The following is an 18,443-nucleotide window of genomic DNA, read 5'->3' on the forward strand; positions in this document are numbered from 1 at the left end:
GCATGTTTTCTTGGTCCTTCGACATACTCTTGCACATTTCCAAAGCCCATGTAACATTGTCCTCTTTTTTTGGATTCCAAAAATGAAAAGCCGACTGAATAAGTCATCTTCGTAGAAGTAATACAAAAAATTTCCAACAGTGGAAGTCTATACTTGTTAGTTTTGTATGTTGAGTAATTTATGAGCATTGAGGGAAAAGTGTTAAACAACTTCATGAAATTGGGATGACTCCAAAATATGTCTTGAGCAGTGACTTTATACTTACATACTTTGTATCTCGAAACATAGTCCTCATCTACCAAAAGCTTTAACAATTGTTGCTTCTCAGATCTTGGTCCTCCCACCGCCTTGTTGTCTCAAGCATGTGCGTTGTATATTTTCTTAATATTTGAAACATTTAGAGATTTTTTGCGTTTCAAAGTTGCGAGTAAGTTTTTCAGCGCCACCATCTTTAATGTCATGTCTAAAACGAGTTCCCTCTCCTCTAGAACAAGGCGGCATACAATGGTATAACCAAATAGATTGTCATGCAACGCATGACTAGGTATACCAGAAATCATATTAAATTTCCATGTCTCATACGCCATATGGTATCCGCGCAATTTAAATGGACATTCACATTTCCTCGATCTCGTGTCATCTCGTTTCGAGCTCCTAAGCCTTGGTTGGTACATGCCACTTCTTTCGCATATCATTGCTACAAATGCTTGTCTTCTATCCAAACCATTGTCGGACCTTCCGATTACAATGCCGAACCCCAATTTTCCGTCTCCACCCATGATTTGTTTGCTTCCAACTGTGGGTTTTACTCAACTTCTGACATTTTTGGTTATGTGATACTTACAAAATAATGCAAACAATGTAGGAAACACCTTTGCAACCGAACTCATCAATGTGGTGTCGCGATCAATGATTATGACCAGTGGCATGTTTTCTTGGTCCTTCGACATACTCTTGCACATTTCCAAAGCCCATGTAACATTGTCCTCTTTTTTTGGATTCCAAAAATGAAAAGCCGACTGAATAAGTCATCTTCGTAGAAGTAATACAAGAAATTTCCAACAGTGGAAGTCTATACTTGTTAGTTTTGTATGTTGAGTCAATTATGAGCATTGAGGGAAAAGTGTTAAACAACTTCATGAAATTGGGATGACTCCAAAATATATCTTGAGCAGTGACTTTATACTTACATACTCTGTATCTCGAAACATAGTCCTCATCTACCAAAAGCTTTAACAATTGTTGCTTCTCAGATCTTGGTCCTCTCACCGCCTTGTTGTCTCAAGCATGCGCGTTGTATATTTTCTTAATATTTGAAACATTTAGAGATTTTTTGCGTTTCAAAGTTGCGAGTATGTTTTTCAGCGCCACCATCTTTAATGTCATGTCTAAAACGAGTTCCCTCTCCTCTAGAACAAGGCGGCATACAATGGTATAACCAAATAGATTGTCATGCAAGGCATGACTAGGTATACCAGAAATCATATTAAATTTCCATGTCTCATCCGCCATATGGTACCCGCGCAATTTAAATGGACATTCACATTTCCTCGATCTCGTGTCATCTCATTTCAAGTTCCTAAGCCTTGGTTGGTACATGCCACTTCTTTCGCAAATCATTGCTACAAATGCTTGTCTTCTATCCAAACCATTGTCGGACCTTCCGATTACAATGCCGAACCCCAATTTTCCATCTCCACCCATGATTTGTTTGCTTCCAACTGTGGGTTTTACTCAACTTCTGACATTTTTGGTTATGTGATACTTACAGAGTAATGCAAACAATGTAGGAAACACCTTTGCAACCGAGCTCATCAATGTGGTGTCGCGATCAATGATTATGACCAGTGGCATGTTTTCTTGGTCCTTCAACATACTCTTGCACATTTCCAAAGCCCATGTAACATTGTCCTCTTTTTTTGGATTCCAAAAATGAAAAGCCGACTGAATAAGTCATCTTCGTAGAAGTAATACAAGAAATTTCCAACAGTGGAAGTCTATACTTGTTAGTTTTGTATGTTGAGTCAATTATGAGCATTGAGGGAAAAGTGTTAAACAACTTCACGAAATTGGGATGACTCAAAAATATATCTTGAGCAGTGACTTTATACTTACATACTCTGTATCTCGAAACATAGTCCTCATCTACCAAAAGCTTTAACAATTGTTGCTTCTCAGATCTTGGTCCTCTCACCGCCTTGTTGTCTCAAGCATGCGCGTTGTATATTTTCTTAATATTTGAAACATTTAGAGATTTTTTGCGTTTCAAAGTTGCGAGTATGTTTTTCAGCGCCACCATCTTTAATGTCATGTCTAAAACGAGTTCCCTCTCCTCTAGAACAAGGCGGCATACAATGGTATAACCAAATAGATTGTCATGCAAGGCATGACTAGGTATACCAGAAATCATATTAAATTTCCATGTCTCATCCGCCATATGGTACCCGCGCAATTTAAATGGACATTCACATTTCCTCGATCTCGTGTCATCTCGTTTCAAGTTCCTAAGCCTTGGTTGGTACATGCCACTTCTTTCGCAAATCATTGCTACAAATGCTTGTCTTCTATCCAAACCATTGTCGGACCTTCCGATTACAATGCCAAACCCCAATTTTCCATCTCCACCCATGATTTGTTTGCTTCCAACTGTGGGTTTTACTCAACTTCTGACATTTGTGGTTATGTGATACTTACAAAATAATGCAAACAATGTAGGAAACACCTTTGCAACCGAGCTCATCAATGTGGTGTCGCGATCAATGATTATGACCAGTGGCATGTTTTCTTGGTCCTTCAACATACTCTTGCACATTTCCAAAGCCCATGTAACATTGTCCTCTTTTTTGGATTCCAAAAATGAAAAGCCGACTGAATAAGTCATCTTCGTAGAAGTAATACAAGAAATTTCCAACAGTGGAAGTCTATACTTGTTAGTTTTGTATGTTGAGTCAATTATGAGCATTGAGGGAAAAGTGTTAAACAACTTAATGAAATTGGGATGACTCCAAAATATATCTTGAGCAGTGACTTTATACTTACATACTCTGTATCTCGAAACATAGTCCTCATCTACCAAAAGCTTTAACAATTGTTGCTTCTCAGATCTTGGTCCTCTCACCGCCTTGTTGTCTCAAGCATGCGCGTTGTATATTTTCTTAATATTTGAAACATTTAGAGATTTTTTGCGTTTCAAAGTTGCGAGTATGTTTTTCAGCGCCACCATCTTTAATGTCATGTCGAAAACGAGTTCCCTCTCCTCTAGAACAAGGCGGCATACAATGGTATAACCAAATAGATTGTCATGCAAGGCATGACTAGGTATACCAGAAATCATATTAAATTTCCATGTCTCATCCGCCATATGGTACCCGCGCAATTTAAATGGACATTCACATTTCCTCGATCTCGTGTCATCTCGTTTCAAGTTCCTAAGCCTTGGTTGGTACATGCCACTTCTTTCGCAAATCATTGCTACAAATGCTTGTCTTCTATCCAAACCATTGTCGGACCTTCCGATTACAATGCCAAACCCCAATTTTCCATCTCCACCCATGATTTGTTTGCTTCCAACTGTGGGTTTTACTCAACTTCTGACATTTGTGGTTATGTGATACTTACAAAGTAATGCAAACAATGTAGGAAACACCTTTGCAACCGAGCTCATCAATGTGGTGTCGCGATCAATGATTATGACCAGTGGCATGTTTTCTTGGTCCTTCGACATACTCTTGCACATTTCCAAAGCCCATGTAACATTGTCCTCTTTTTTTGGATTCCAAATATGAAAAGCCGACTGAATAAGTCATCTTCGTAGAAGTAATACAAGAAATTTCCAACAGTGGAAGTCTATACTTGTTAGTTTTGTATGTTGAGTCAATTATGAGCATTGAGGGAAAAGTGTTAAACAACTTCATGAAATTGGGATGACTCCAAAATATATCTTGAGCAGTGACTTTATACTTACATACTCTGTATCTCGAAACATAGTCCTCATCTACCAAAAGCTTTAACAATTGTTGCTTCTCAGATCTTGGTCCTCTCACCGCCTTGTTGTCTCAAGCATGCGCGTTGTATATTTTCTTAATATTTGAAACATTTAGAGATTTTTTGCGTTTCAAAGTTGCGAGTATGTTTTTCATGCCACCATCTTTAATGTCATGTCTAAAACGAGTTCCCTCTCCTCTAGAACAAGGCGGCATACAATGGTATAACCAAATAGATTGTCATGCAAGGCATGACTAGGTATACCAGAAATCATATTACATTTCCATGTCTCATCCCCCATATGGTATCCGCGCAATTTAAATGGACATTCACATTTCCTCGATCTCGTGTCATCTCGTTTCAAGTTCCTAAGCCTTGGTTGGTACATGCCACTTCTTTCGCATATCATTGCTACAAATGCTTGTCTTCTATCCAAACCATTGTCGGACCTTCCGATTACAATGCCGAACCCCAATTTTCCGTCTCCACCCATGATTTGTTTGCTTCCAACTGTGGGTTTTACTCAACTTCTGACATTTTTGGTTATGTGATACTTAGAAAATAATGCAAACAATGTAGGAAACACCTTTGCAACCGAACTCATCAATGTGGTGTCGCGATCAATGATTATGACCAGTGGCATGTTTTCTTGGTCCTTCAACATACTCTTGCACATTTCCAAAGCCCATGTAACATTTTCCTCTTTTTTTGGATTCCAAAAATGAAAAGCCGACTGAATAAGTCATCTTCGTAGAAGTAATACAAAAAATTTCCAACAGTGGAAGTCTATACTTGTTAGTTTTGTATGTTGAGTCAATTATGAGCATTGAGGGAAAAGTGTTAAACAACTTCACGAAATTGGGATGACTCCAAAATATATCTTGAGCAGTGACTTTATACTTACATACTTTCTATCTCGAAATATAGTCCTCATCTACCAAAAGCTTTAACAATTGTTGCTTCTCAGATCTTGGTCCTCTCACCGCCTTATTGTCTCAAGCATGCGCGTTGTATATTTTCTTAATATTTGAAACATTTAGAGATTTTTTGCGTTTCAAATTGCGAGTATGTTTTTCAGCGCCACCATCTTTAATGTCATGTCTAAAACGAGTTCCCTCTCCTCTAGAACAAGGCGGCATACAATGGTATAACCAAATAGATTGTCATGCAAGGCATGACTAGGTATACCAGAAATCATATTAAATTTCCATGTCTCATCCGCCATATGGTACCCGCGCAATTTAAATGGACATTCACATTTCCTCGATCTCGTGTCATCTCGTTTCGAGTTCCTAAGCCTTGGTTGGTACATGCCACTTCTTTCGCAAATCATTGCTACAAATGCTTGTCTTCTATCCAAACCATTGTCGGACCTTCCGATTACAATGCCAAACCCCAATTTTCCATCTCCACCCATGATTTGTTTGCTTCCAACTGTGGGTTTTACTCAACTTCTGACATTTTTGGTTATGTGATACTTACAAAGTAATGCAAACAATGTAGGAAACACCTTTGCAACCGAGCTCATCAATGTGGTGTCGCGATCAATGATTATGACCAGTGGCATGTTTTCTTGGTCCTTCAACATACTCTTGCACATTTCCAAAGCCCATGTAACATTGTCCTCTTTTTTTGGATTCCAAAAATGAAAAGCCGACTGAATAAGTCATCTTCGTAGAAGTAATACAAGAAATTTCCAACAGTGGAAGTCTATACTTGTTAGTTTTGTATGTTGAGTCAATTATGAGCATTGAGGGAAAAGTGTTAAACAACTTCATGAAATTGGGATGACTCCAAAATATATCTTGAGCAGTGACTTTATACTTACATACTCTGTATCTCGAAACATAGTCCTCATCTACCAAAAGCTTTAACAATTGTTGCTTCTCAGATCTTGGTCCTCTCACCGCCTTGTTGTCTCAAGCATGCGCGTTGTATATTTTCTTAATATTTGAAACATTTAGAGATTTTTTGCGTTTCAAAGTTGCGAGTATGTTTTTCAGCGCCACCATCTTTAATGTCATGTCTAAAACGAGTTCCCTCTCCTCTAGAACAAGGCGGCATACAATGGTATAACCAAATAGATTGTCATGCAAGGCATGACTAGGTATACCAGAAATCATATTAAATTTCCATGTCTCATCCGCCATATGGTACCCGCGCAATTTAAATGGACATTCACATTTCCTCGATCTCGTGTCATCTCGTTTCAAGTTCCTAAGCCTTGGTTGGTACATGCCACTTCTTTCGCAAATCATTGCTACAAATGCTTGTCTTCTATCCAAACCATTGTCGGACCTTCCGATTACAATGCCAAACCCCAATTTTCCATCTCCACCCATGATTTGTTTGCTTCCAACTGTGGGTTTTACTCAACTTCTGACATTTGTGGTTATGTGATACTTACAAAGTAATGCAAACAATGTAGGAAACACCTTTGCAACCGAGCTCATCAATGTGGTGTCGCGATCAATGATTATGACCAGTGGCATGTTTTCTTGGTCCTTCAACATACTCTTGCACATTTCCAAAGCCCATGTAACATTGTCCTCTTTTTTTGGATTCCAAAAATGAAAAGCCGACTGAATAAGTCATCTTCGTAGAAGTAATACAAGAAATTTCCAACAGTGGAAGTCTATACTTGTTAGTTTTGTATGTTGAGTCAATTATGAGCATTGAGGGAAAAGTGTTAAACAACTTCATGAAATTGGGATGACTCCAAAATATATCTTGAGCAGTGACTTTATACTTACATACTCTGTATCTCGAAACATAGTCCTCATCTACCAAAAGCTTTAACAATTGTTGCTTCTCAGATCTTGGTCCTCTCACCGCCTTGTTGTCTCAAGCATGCGCGTTGTATATTTTCTTAATATTTGAAACATTTAGAGATTTTTTGCGTTTCAAAGTTGCGAGTATGTTTTTCAGCGCCACCATCTTTAATGTCATGTCTAAAACGAGTTCCCTCTCCTCTAGAACAAGGCGGCATACAATGGTATAACCAAATAGATTGTCATGCAAGGCATGACTAGGTATACCAGAAATCATATTACGTTTCCATGTCTCATCCCCCATATGGTATCCGCGCAATTTAAATGGACATTCACATTTCCTCGATCTCGTGTCATCTCGTTTCAAGTTCCTAAGCCTTGGTTGGTACATGCCACTTCTTTCGCATATCATTGCTACAAATGCTTGTCTTCTATCCAAACCATTGTCGGACCTTCCGATTACAATGCCGAACCCCAATTTTCCGTCTCCACCCATGATTTGTTTGCTTCCAACTGTGGATTTTACTCAACTTCTGACATTTTTGGTTATGTGATACTTACAAAATAATGCAAACAATGTAGGAAACACCTTTGCAACCGAACTCATCAATGTGGTGTCGCGATCAATGATTATGACCAGTGGCATGTTTTCTTGGTCCTTCAACATACTCTTGCACATTTCCAAAGCCCATGTAACATTTTCCTCTTTTTTTGGATTCCAAAAATGAAAAGCCGACTGAATAAGTCATCTTCGTAGAAGTAATACAAAAAATTTCCAACAGTGGAAGTCTATACTTGTTAGTTTTGTATGTTGAGTCAATTATGAGCATTGAGGGAAAAGTGTTAAACAACTTCACGAAATTGGGATGACTCCAAAATATATCTTGAGCAGTGACTTTATACTTACATACTTTGTATCTCGAAATATAGTCCTCATCTACCAAAAGCTTTAACAATTGTTGCTTCTCAGATCTTGGTCCTCTCACCGCCTTATTGTCTCAAGCATGCGCGTTGTATATTTTCTTAATATTTGAAACATTTAGAGATTTTTTGCGTTTCAAAGTTGCGAGTATGTTTTTCAGCGCCACCATCTTTAATGTCATGTCTAAAACGAGTTCCCTCTCCTCTAGAACAAGGCGGCATACAATGGTATAACCAAATAGATTGTCATGCAAGGCATGACTAGGTATACCAGAAATCATATTAAATTTCCATGTCTCATCCGCCATATGGTACCCGCGCAATTTAAATGGACATTCACATTTCCTCGATCTCGTGTCATCTCGTTTCGAGTTCCTAAGCCTTGGTTGGTACATGCCACTTCTTTCGCAAATCATTGCTACAAATGCTTGTCTTCTATCCAAACCATTGTCGGACCTTCCGATTACAATGCCAAACCCCAATTTTCCATCTCCACCCATGATTTGTTTGCTTCCAACTGTGGGTTTTACTCAACTTCTGACATTTTTGGTTATGTGATACTTACAAAGTAATGCAAATAATGTAGGAAACACCTTTGCAACCGAGCTCATCAATGTGGTGTCGCGATCAATGATTATGACCAGTGGCATGTTTTCTTGGTCCTTCAACATACTCTTGCACATTTCCAAAGCCCATGTAACATTGTCCTCTTTTTTTGGATTCCAAAAATGAAAAGCCGACTGAATAAGTCATCTTCGTAGAAGTAATACAAGAAATTTCCAACAGTGGAAGTCTATACTTGTTAGTTTTGTATGTTGAGTCAATTATGAGCATTGAGGGAAAAGTGTTAAACAACTTCATGAAATTGGGATGACTCCAAAATATATCTTGAGCAGTGACTTTATACTTACATACTCTGTATCTCGAAACATAGTCCTCATCTACCAAAAGCTTTAACAATTGTTGCTTCTCAGATCTTGGTCCTCTCACCGCCTTGTTGTCTCAAGCATGCGCGTTGTATATTTTCTTAATATTTGAAACATTTAGAGATTTTTTGCGTTTCAAAGTTGCGAGTATGTTTTTCAGCGCCACCATCTTTAATGTCATGTCTAAAACGAGTTCCCTCTCCTCTAGAACAAGGCGGCATACAATGGTATAACCAAATAGATTGTCATGCAAGGCATGACTAGGTATACCAGAAATCATATTACGTTTCCATGTCTCATCCCCCATATGGTATCCGCGCAATTTAAATGGACATTCACATTTCCTCGATCTCGTGTCATCTCGTTTCAAGTTCCTAAGCCTTGGTTGGTACATGCCACTTCTTTCGCATATCATTGCTACAAATGCTTGTCTTCTATCCAAACCATTGTCGGACCTTCCGATTACAATGCCGAACCCCAATTTTCCGTCTCCACCCATGATTTGTTTGCTTCCAACTGTGGGATTTTACTCAACTTCTGACATTTTTGGTTATGTGATACTTACAAAATAATGCAAACAATGTAGGAAACACCTTTGCAACCGAACTCATCAATGTGGTGTCGCGATCAATGATTATGACCAGTGGCATGTTTTCTTGGTCCTTCAACATACTCTTGCACATTTCCAAAGCCCATGTAACATTTTCCTCTTTTTTTGGATTCCAAAAATGAAAAGCCGACTGAATAAGTCATCTTCGTAGAAGTAATACAAAAAATTTCCAACAGTGGAAGTCTATACTTGTTAGTTTTGTATGTTGAGTCAATTATGAGCATTGAGGGAAAAGTGTTAAACAACTTCACGAAATTGGGATGACTCCAAAATATATCTTGAGCAGTGACTTTATACTTACATACTTTCTATCTCGAAATATAGTCCTCATCTACCAAAAGCTTTAACAATTGTTGCTTCTCAGATCTTGGTCCTCTCACCGCCTTATTGTCTCAAGCATGCGCGTTGTATATTTTCTTAATATTTGAAACATTTAGAGATTTTTTGCGTTTCAAATTGCGAGTATGTTTTTCAGCGCCACCATCTTTAATGTCATGTCTAAAACGAGTTCCCTCTCCTCTAGAACAAGGCGGCATACAATGGTATAACCAAATAGATTGTCATGCAAGGCATGACTAGGTATACCAGAAATCATATTAAATTTCCATGTCTCATCCGCCATATGGTACCCGCGCAATTTAAATGGACATTCACATTTCCTCGATCTCGTGTCATCTCGTTTCGAGTTCCTAAGCCTTGGTTGGTACATGCCACTTCTTTCGCAAATCATTGCTACAAATGCTTGTCTTCTATCCAAACCATTGTCGGACCTTCCGATTACAATGCCAAACCCCAATTTTCCATCTCCACCCATGATTTGTTTGCTTCCAACTGTGGGTTTTACTCAACTTCTGACATTTTTGGTTATGTGATACTTACAAAGTAATGCAAACAATGTAGGAAACACCTTTGCAACCGAGCTCATCAATGTGGTGTCGCGATCAATGATTATGACCAGTGGCATGTTTTCTTGGTCCTTCAACATACTCTTGCACATTTCCAAAGCCCATGTAACATTGTCCTCTTTTTTTGGATTCCAAAAATGAAAAGCCGACTGAATAAGTCATCTTCGTAGAAGTAATACAAGAAATTTCCAACAGTGGAAGTCTATACTTGTTAGTTTTGTATGTTGAGTCAATTATGAGCATTGAGGGAAAAGTGTTAAACAACTTCATGAAATTGGGATGACTCCAAAATATATCTTGAGCAGTGACTTTATACTTACATACTCTGTATCTCGAAACATAGTCCTCATCTACCAAAAGCTTTAACAATTGTTGCTTCTCAGATCTTGGTCCTCTCACCGCCTTGTTGTCTCAAGCATGCGCGTTGTATATTTTCTTAATATTTGAAACATTTAGAGATTTTTTGCGTTGCAAAGTTGCGAGTATGTTTTTCAGCGCCACCATCTTTAATGTCATGTCTAAAACGAGTTCCCTCTCCTCTAGAACAAGGCGGCATACAATGGTATAACCAAATAGATTGTCATGCAAGGCATGACTAGGTATACCAGAAATCATATTAAATTTCCATGTCTCATCCGCCATATGGTACCCGCGCAATTTAAATGGACATTCACATTTCCTCGATCTCGTGTCATCTCGTTTCAAGTTCCTAAGCCTTGGTTGGTACATGCCACTTCTTTCGCAAATCATTGCTACAAATGCTTGTCTTCTATCCAAACCATTGTCGGACCTTCCGATTACAATGCCAAACCCCAATTTTCCATCTCCACCCATGATTTGTTTGCTTCCAACTGTGGGTTTTACTCAACTTCTGACATTTTTGGTTATGTGATACTTACAAAGTAATGCAAACAATGTAGGAAACACCTTTGCAACCGAGCTCATCAATGTGGTGTCGCGATCAATGATTATGACCAGTGGCATGTTTTCTTGGTCCTTCAACATACTCTTGCACATTTCCAAAGCCCATGTAACATTGTCCTCTTTTTTTGGATTCCAAAAATGAAAAGCCGACTGAATAAGTCATCTTCGTAGAAGTAATACAAGAAATTTCCAACAGTGGAAGTCTATACTTGTTAGTTTTGTATGTTGAGTCAATTATGAGCATTGAGGGAAAAGTGTTAAACAACTTCATGAAATTGGGATGACTCCAAAATATATCTTGAGCAGTGACTTTATACTTACATACTCTGTATCTCGAAACATAGTCCTCATCTACCAAAAGCTTTAACAATTGTTGCTTCTCAGATCTTGGTCCTCTCACCGCCTTGTTGTCTCAAGCATGCGCGTTGTATATTTTCTTAATATTTGAAACATTTAGAGATTTTTTGCGTTTCAAAGTTGCGAGTATGTTTTTCAGCGCCACCATCTTTAATGTCATGTCTAAAACGAGTTCCCTCTCCTCTAGAACAAGGCGGCATACAATGGTATAACCAAATAGATTGTCATGCAAGGCATGACTAGGTATACCAGAAATCATATTAAATTTCCATGTCTCATCCGCCATATGGTACCCGCGCAATTTAAATGGACATTCACATTTCCTCGATCTCGTGTCATCTCGTTTCAAGTTCCTAAGCCTTGGTTGGTACATGCCACTTCTTTCGCAAATCATTGCTACAAATGCTTGTCTTCTATCCAAACCATTGTCGGACCTTCCGATTACAATGCCAAACCCCAATTTTCCATCTCCACCCATGATTTGTTTGCTTCCAACTGTGGGTTTTACTCAACTTCTGACATTTTTGGTTATGTGATACTTACAAAGTAATGCAAACAATGTAGGAAACACCTTTGCAACCGAGCTCATCAATGTGGTGTCGCGATCAATGATTATGACCAGTGGCATGTTTTCTTGGTCCTTCAACATACTCTTGCACATTTCCAAAGCCCATGTAACATTGTCCTCTTTTTTTGGATTCCAAAAATGAAAAGCCGACTGAATAAGTCATCTTCGTAGAAGTAATACAAGAAATTTCCAACAGTGGAAGTCTATACTTGTTAGTTTTGTATGTTGAGTCAATTATGAGCATTGAGGGAAAAGTGTTAAACAACTTCATGAAATTGGGATGACTCCAAAATATATCTTGAGCAGTGACTTTATACTTACATACTCTGTATCTCGAAACATAGTCCTCATCTACCAAAAGCTTTAACAATTGTTGCTTCTCAGATCTTGGTCCTCTCACCGCCTTGTTGTCTCAAGCATGCGCGTTGTATATTTTCTTAATATTTGAAACATTTAGAGATTTTTTGCGTTTCAAAGTTGCGAGTATGTTTTTCAGCGCCACCATCTTTAATGTCATGTCTAAAACGAGTTCCCTCTCCTCTAGAACAAGGCGGCATACAATGGTATAACCAAATAGATTGTCATGCAAGGCATGACTAGGTATACCAGAAATCATATTAAATTTCCATGTCTCATCCGCCATATGGTACCCGCGCAATTTAAATGGACATTCACATTTCCTCGATCTCGTGTCATCTCGTTTCAAGTTCCTAAGCCTTGGTTGGTACATGCCACTTCTTTCGCAAATCATTGCTACAAATGCTTGTCTTCTATCCAAACCATTGTCGGACCTTCCGATTACAATGCCAAACCCCAATTTTCCATCTCCACCCATGATTTGTTTGCTTCCAACTGTGGGTTTTACTCAACTTCTGACATTTGTGGTTATGTGATACTTACAAAGTAATGCAAACAATGTAGGAAACACCTTTGCAACCGAGCTCATCAATGTGGTGTCGCGATCAATGATTATGACCAGTGGCATGTTTTCTTGGTCCTTCAACATACTCTTGCACATTTCCAAAGCCCATGTAACATTGTCCTCTTTTTTTGGATTCCAAAAATGAAAAGCCGACTGAATAAGTCATCTTCGTAGAAGTAATACAAGAAATTTCCAACAGTGGAAGTCTATACTTGTTAGTTTTGTATGTTGAGTCAATTATGAGCATTGAGGGAAAAGTGTTAAACAACTTCATGAAATTGGGATGACTCCAAAATATATCTTGAGCAGTGACTTTATACTTACATACTCTGTATCTCGAAACATAGTCCTCATCTACCAAAAGCTTTAACAATTGTTGCTTCTCAGATCTTGGTCCTCTCACCGCCTTGTTGTCTCAAGCATGCGCGTTGTATATTTTCTTAATATTTGAAACATTTAGAGATTTTTTGCGTTTCAAAGTTGCGAGTATGTTTTTCAGCGCCACCATCTTTAATGTCATGTCTAAAACGAGTTCCCTCTCCTCTAGAACAAGGCGGCATACAATGGTATAACCAAATAGATTGTCATGCAAGGCATGACTAGGTATACCAGAAATCATATTAAATTTCCATGTCTCATCCGCCATATGGTACCCGCGCAATTTAAATGGACATTCACATTTCCTCGATCTCGTGTCATCTCGTTTCAAGTTCCTAAGCCTTGGTTGGTACATGCCACTTCTTTCGCAAATCATTGCTACAAATGCTTGTCTTCTATCCAAACCATTGTCGGACCTTCCGATTACAATGCCAAACCCCAATTTTCCATCTCCACCCATGATTTGTTTGCTTCCAACTGTGGGTTTTACTCAACTTCTGACATTTTGGTTATGTGATACTTACAAAGTAATGCAAACAATGTAGGAAACACCTTTGCAACCGAGCTCATCAATGTGGTGTCGCGATCAATGATTATGACCAGTGGCATGTTTTCTTGGTCCTTCAACATACTCTTGCACATTTCCAAAGCCCATGTAACATTGTCCTCTTTTTTTGGATTCCAAAAATGAAAAGCCGACTGAATAAGTCATCTTCGTAGAAGTAATACAAGAAATTTCCAACAGTGGAAGTCTATACTTGTTAGTTTTGTATGTTGAGTCAATTATGAGCATTGAGGGAAAAGTGTTAAACAACTTCACGAAATTGGGATGACTCCAAAATATATCTTGAGCAGTGACTTTATACTTACATACTCTGTATCTCGAAACATAGTCCTCATCTACCAAAAGCTTTAACAATTGTTGCTTCTCAGATCTTGGTCCTCTCACCGCCTTGTTGTCTCAAGCATGCGCGTTGTATATTTTCTTAATATTTGAAACATTTAGAGATTTTTTGCGTTTCAAAGTTGCGAGTATGTTTTTCAGCGCCACCATCTTTAATGTCATGTCTAAAACGAGTTCCCTCTCCTCTAGAACAAGGCGGCATACAATGGTATAACCAAATAGATTGTCATGCAAGGCATGACTAGGTATACCAGAAATCATATTACGTTTCCATGTCTCATCCCCATATGGTATCCGCGCAATTTAAATGGACATTCACATTTCCTCGATCTCGTGTCATCTCGTTTCAAGTTCCTAAGCCTTGGTTGGTACATGCCACTTCTTTCGCATATCATTGCTACAAATGCTTGTCTTCTATCCAAACCATTGTCGGACCTTCCGATTACAATGCCGAACCCCAATTTTCCGTCTCCACCCATGATTTGTTTGCTTCCAACTGTGGATTTTACTCAACTTCTGACATTTTTGGTTATGTGATACTTACAAAATAATGCAAACAATGTAGGAAACACCTTTGCAACCGAACTCATCAATGTGGTGTCGCGATCAATGATTATGACCAGTGGCATGTTTTCTTGGTCCTTCAACATACTCTTGCACATTTCCAAAGCCCATGTAACATTTTCCTCTTTTTTTGGATTCCAAAAATGAAAAGCCGACTGAATAAGTCATCTTCGTAGAAGTAATACAAAAAATTTCCAACAGTGGAAGTCTATACTTGTTAGTTTTGTATGTTGAGTCAATTATGAGCATTGAGGGAAAAGTGTTAAACAACTTCACGAAATTGGGATGACTCCAAAATATATCTTGAGCAGTGACTTTATACTTACATACTTTGTATCTCGAAATATAGTCCTCATCTACCAAAAGCTTTAACAATTGTTGCTTCTCAGATCTTGGTCCTCTCACCGCCTTATTGTCTCAAGCATGCGCGTTGTATATTTTCTTAATATTTGAAACATTTAGAGATTTTTTGCGTTTCAAAGTTGCGAGTATGTTTTTCAGCGCCACCATCTTTAATGTCATGTCTAAAACGAGTTCCCTCTCCTCTAGAACAAGGCGGCATACAATGGTATAACCAAATAGATTGTCATGCAAGGCATGACTAGGTATACCAGAAATCATATTAAATTTCCATGTCTCATCCGCCATATGGTACCCGCGCAATTTAAATGGACATTCACATTTCCTCGATCTCGTGTCATCTCGTTTCAAGTTCCTAAGCCTTGGTTGGTACATGCCACTTCTTTCGCAAATCATTGCTACAAATGCTTGTCTTCTATCCAAACCATTGTCGGACCTTCCGATTACAATGCCAAACCCCAATTTTCCATCTCCACCCATGATTTGTTTGCTTCCAACTGTGGGTTTTACTCAACTTCTGACATTTTTGGTTATGTGATACTTACAAAGTAATGCAAACAATGTAGGAAACACCTTTGCAACCGAGCTCATCAATGTGGTGTCGCGATCAATGATTATGACCAGTGGCATGTTTTCTTGGTCCTTCAACATACTCTTGCACATTTCCAAAGCCCATGTAACATTGTCCTCTTTTTTTGGATTCCAAAAATGAAAAGCCGACTGAATAAGTCATCTTCGTAGAAGTAATACAAGAAATTTCCAACAGTGGAAGTCTATACTTGTTAGTTTTGTATGTTGAGTCAATTATGAGCATTGAGGGAAAAGTGTTAAACAACTTCATGAAATTGGGATGACTCCAAAATATATCTTGAGCAGTGACTTTATACTTACATACTCTGTACCTCGAAACATAGTCCTCATCTACCAAAAGCTTTAACAATTGTTGCTTCTCAGATCTTGGTCCTCTCACCGCCTTGTTGTCTCAAGCATGCGCGTTGTATATTTTCTTAATATTTGAAACATTTAGAGATTTTTTGCGTTTCAAAGTTGCGAGTATGTTTTTCAGCGACACCATCTTTAATGTCATGTCTAAAACGAGTTCCCTCTCCTCTAGAACAAGGCGACATACAATGGTATAACCTTATAGATTGTCATGCAAGGCATGACTAGGTATACCAGAAATCATATTAAATTTCCATGTCTCATCCCCCATATGGTATCCGCGCAATTTAAATGGACATTCACATTTCCTCGATCTCGTGTCATCTCGTTTAAAGTTCCTAAGCCTTGGTTGGTACATGCCACTTCTTTCGCATATCATTGCTACAAATGCTTGTCTTCTATCCAAACCATTGTCGGACCTTCCGATTACAATGCCGAACCCCAATTTTCCGTCTCCACCCATGATTTGTTTGCTTCCAACTGTGGGTTTTACTCAACTTCTGACATTTTTGGTTATGTGATACTTACAAAATAATGCAAACAATGTAGGAAACACCTTTGCAACCGAACTCATCAATGTGGTGTCGCGATCAATGATTATGACCAGTGGCATGTTTTCTTGGTCCTTCAACATACTCTTGCACATTTCCAAAGCCCATGTAACATTGTCCTCTTTTTTTGGATTCAAAAAATGAAAAGCCGACTGAATAAGTCATCTTCGTAGAAGTAATACAAAAAATTTCCAACAGTGGAAGTCTATACTTGTTAGTTTTGTATGTTGAGTCAATTATGAGCATTGAGGGAAAAGTGTTAAACAACTTCACGAAATTGGGATGACTCCAAAATATATCTTGAGCAGTGACTTTATACTTACATACTTTGTATCTCGAAATATAGTCCTCATCTACCAAAAGCTTTAACAATTGTTGCTTCTCAGATCTTGGTCCTCTCACCGCCTTATTGTCTCAAGCATGCGCGTTGTATGTTTTCTTAATATTTGAAACATTTAGAGATTTTTTGCGTTTCAAAGTTGCGAGTATGTTTTTCAGCGCCACCATCTTTAATGTCATGTCTAAAACGAGTTCCCTCTCCTCTAGAACAAGGCGGCATACAATGGTATAACCAAATAGATTGTCATGCAAGGCATGACTAGGTATACCAGAAATCATATTAAATTTCCATGTCTCATCCGCCATATGGTACCCGCGCAATTTAAATGGACATTCACATTTCCTCGATCTCGTGTCATCTCGTTTCAAGTTCCTAAGCCTTGGTTGGTACATGCCACTTCTTTCGCAAATCATTGCTACAAATGCTTGTCTTCTATCCAAACCATTGTCGGACCTTCCGATTACAATGCCAAACCCCAATTTTCCATCTCCACCCATGATTTGTTTGCTTCCAACTGTGGGTTTTACTCAACTTCTGACATTTTTGGTTATGTGATACTTACAAAGTAATGCAAACAATGTAGGAAACACCTTTGCAACCGAGCTCATCAATGTGGTGTCGCGATCAATGATTATGACCAGTGGCATGTTTTCTTGGTCCTTCAACATACTCTTGCACATTTCCAAAGCCCATGTAACATTGTCCTCTTTTTTTAGATTCCAAAAATGAAAAGCCGACTGAATAAGTCATCTTCGTAGAAGTAATACAAGAAATTTCCAACAGTGGAAGTCTATACTTGTTAGTTTTGTATGTTGAGTCAATTATGAGCATTGAGGGAAAAGTGTTAAACAACTTCATGAAATTGGGATGACTCCAAAATATATCTTGAGCAGTGACTTTATACTTACATACTCTGTATCTCGAAACATAGTCCTCATCTACCAAAAGCTTTAACAATTGTTGCTTCTCAGATCTTGGTCCTCTCACCGCCTTATTGTCTCAAGCATGCGCGTTGTATATTTTCTTAATATTTGAAACATTTAGAGATTTTTTGCGTTTTAAAGTTGCGAGTATGTTTTTCAGTGCCACCATCTTTAATGTCATGTCTAAAACGAGTTCCCTCTCCTCTAGAACAAGGCGGCATACAATGGTATAACCAAATAGATTGTCATGCAAGGCATGACTAGGTATACCAGAAATCATATTAAATTTCCATGTCTCATCCGCCATATGGTATCCGCGCAATTTAAATGGACATTCACATTTCCTCGATCTCGTGTCATCTCGTTTCAAGTTCCTAAGCCTTGGTTGTTACATGCCACTTCTTTCGCATATCATTGCTACAAATGCTTGTCTTCTATCCAAACCATTGTCGGACCTTCCGATTACAATGCCGAACCCCAATTTTCTGTCTCCCCGCATGATTTGTTTGCTTCCAACTGTGGGTTTTACTCAACTTCTGACATTTTTGGTTATGTGATACTTACAAAATAATGCAAACAATGTAGGAAACACC

General features: G+C 38.5%; 16 protein-coding genes across 16 annotated transcripts; all 16 read right to left on the bottom strand.

The window, feature by feature from the left end:
* Positions 1-356: 356 nt before the first annotated feature.
* LOC127094266 (uncharacterized) lies at positions 357-779 on the bottom strand. The gene has a single exon (XM_051033123.1). It carries the CDS (start codon positions 777-779, stop codon positions 357-359), a length of 423 nt encoding a protein of 140 aa, XP_050889080.1.
* A 1,427-nt stretch (positions 780-2,206) lies between these two features.
* Positions 2,207-2,629, bottom strand: LOC127094267 (uncharacterized). Its single transcript, XM_051033124.1, has one exon. The coding sequence runs from the start codon at positions 2,627-2,629 to the stop codon at positions 2,207-2,209; it is 423 nt and encodes a 140-aa protein (XP_050889081.1).
* Positions 2,630-3,130: 501 nt separating this feature from the next.
* LOC127094268 (uncharacterized) lies at positions 3,131-3,553 on the bottom strand. The gene has a single exon (XM_051033125.1). The coding sequence runs from the start codon at positions 3,551-3,553 to the stop codon at positions 3,131-3,133; it is 423 nt and encodes a 140-aa protein (XP_050889082.1).
* Positions 3,554-5,038: 1,485 nt separating this feature from the next.
* Positions 5,039-5,401, bottom strand: LOC127094269 (uncharacterized). Its single transcript, XM_051033126.1, has one exon. The coding sequence runs from the start codon at positions 5,399-5,401 to the stop codon at positions 5,039-5,041; it is 363 nt and encodes a 120-aa protein (XP_050889083.1).
* A 502-nt stretch (positions 5,402-5,903) lies between these two features.
* LOC127094271 (uncharacterized) lies at positions 5,904-6,326 on the bottom strand. Its single transcript, XM_051033127.1, has one exon. The coding sequence runs from the start codon at positions 6,324-6,326 to the stop codon at positions 5,904-5,906; it is 423 nt and encodes a 140-aa protein (XP_050889084.1).
* Positions 6,327-6,828: 502 nt separating this feature from the next.
* On the bottom strand, positions 6,829-7,251 carry LOC127094272 (uncharacterized). Its single transcript, XM_051033128.1, has one exon. The coding sequence runs from the start codon at positions 7,249-7,251 to the stop codon at positions 6,829-6,831; it is 423 nt and encodes a 140-aa protein (XP_050889085.1).
* Positions 7,252-7,753: 502 nt separating this feature from the next.
* LOC127094273 (uncharacterized) lies at positions 7,754-8,176 on the bottom strand. The gene has a single exon (XM_051033129.1). It carries the CDS (start codon positions 8,174-8,176, stop codon positions 7,754-7,756), a length of 423 nt encoding a protein of 140 aa, XP_050889086.1.
* A 502-nt stretch (positions 8,177-8,678) lies between these two features.
* LOC127094274 (uncharacterized) lies at positions 8,679-9,101 on the bottom strand. The gene has a single exon (XM_051033130.1). The coding sequence runs from the start codon at positions 9,099-9,101 to the stop codon at positions 8,679-8,681; it is 423 nt and encodes a 140-aa protein (XP_050889087.1).
* A 562-nt stretch (positions 9,102-9,663) lies between these two features.
* LOC127094275 (uncharacterized) lies at positions 9,664-10,026 on the bottom strand. The gene has a single exon (XM_051033131.1). It carries the CDS (start codon positions 10,024-10,026, stop codon positions 9,664-9,666), a length of 363 nt encoding a protein of 120 aa, XP_050889088.1.
* A 502-nt stretch (positions 10,027-10,528) lies between these two features.
* LOC127094276 (uncharacterized) lies at positions 10,529-10,951 on the bottom strand. Its single transcript, XM_051033132.1, has one exon. It carries the CDS (start codon positions 10,949-10,951, stop codon positions 10,529-10,531), a length of 423 nt encoding a protein of 140 aa, XP_050889089.1.
* A 502-nt stretch (positions 10,952-11,453) lies between these two features.
* Positions 11,454-11,876, bottom strand: LOC127094277 (uncharacterized). The gene has a single exon (XM_051033133.1). The coding sequence runs from the start codon at positions 11,874-11,876 to the stop codon at positions 11,454-11,456; it is 423 nt and encodes a 140-aa protein (XP_050889090.1).
* Positions 11,877-12,378: 502 nt separating this feature from the next.
* On the bottom strand, positions 12,379-12,801 carry LOC127094278 (uncharacterized). Its single transcript, XM_051033134.1, has one exon. The coding sequence runs from the start codon at positions 12,799-12,801 to the stop codon at positions 12,379-12,381; it is 423 nt and encodes a 140-aa protein (XP_050889091.1).
* A 502-nt stretch (positions 12,802-13,303) lies between these two features.
* Positions 13,304-13,726, bottom strand: LOC127094279 (uncharacterized). The gene has a single exon (XM_051033135.1). It carries the CDS (start codon positions 13,724-13,726, stop codon positions 13,304-13,306), a length of 423 nt encoding a protein of 140 aa, XP_050889092.1.
* Positions 13,727-15,151: 1,425 nt separating this feature from the next.
* On the bottom strand, positions 15,152-15,574 carry LOC127094280 (uncharacterized). The gene has a single exon (XM_051033136.1). It carries the CDS (start codon positions 15,572-15,574, stop codon positions 15,152-15,154), a length of 423 nt encoding a protein of 140 aa, XP_050889093.1.
* A 502-nt stretch (positions 15,575-16,076) lies between these two features.
* On the bottom strand, positions 16,077-16,499 carry LOC127094282 (uncharacterized). The gene is made up of 2 exons (XM_051033137.1): positions 16,271-16,499; positions 16,077-16,204 (listed from the first exon to the last, which is right to left on the bottom strand). The coding sequence occupies exons 1-2, from the start codon at positions 16,497-16,499 to the stop codon at positions 16,077-16,079; spliced, it is 357 nt and encodes a 118-aa protein (XP_050889094.1).
* Positions 16,500-17,001: 502 nt separating this feature from the next.
* On the bottom strand, positions 17,002-17,424 carry LOC127094283 (uncharacterized). Its single transcript, XM_051033138.1, has one exon. The coding sequence runs from the start codon at positions 17,422-17,424 to the stop codon at positions 17,002-17,004; it is 423 nt and encodes a 140-aa protein (XP_050889095.1).
* Between the last annotated feature and the right edge of the window lie 1,019 nt (positions 17,425-18,443).

This window comes from Lathyrus oleraceus, chromosome 6, assembly GCF_024323335.1.
Source record: "Lathyrus oleraceus cultivar Zhongwan6 chromosome 6, CAAS_Psat_ZW6_1.0, whole genome shotgun sequence".
In the NCBI taxonomy this organism is placed as follows: domain Eukaryota; kingdom Viridiplantae; phylum Streptophyta; class Magnoliopsida; order Fabales; family Fabaceae; genus Lathyrus; species Lathyrus oleraceus.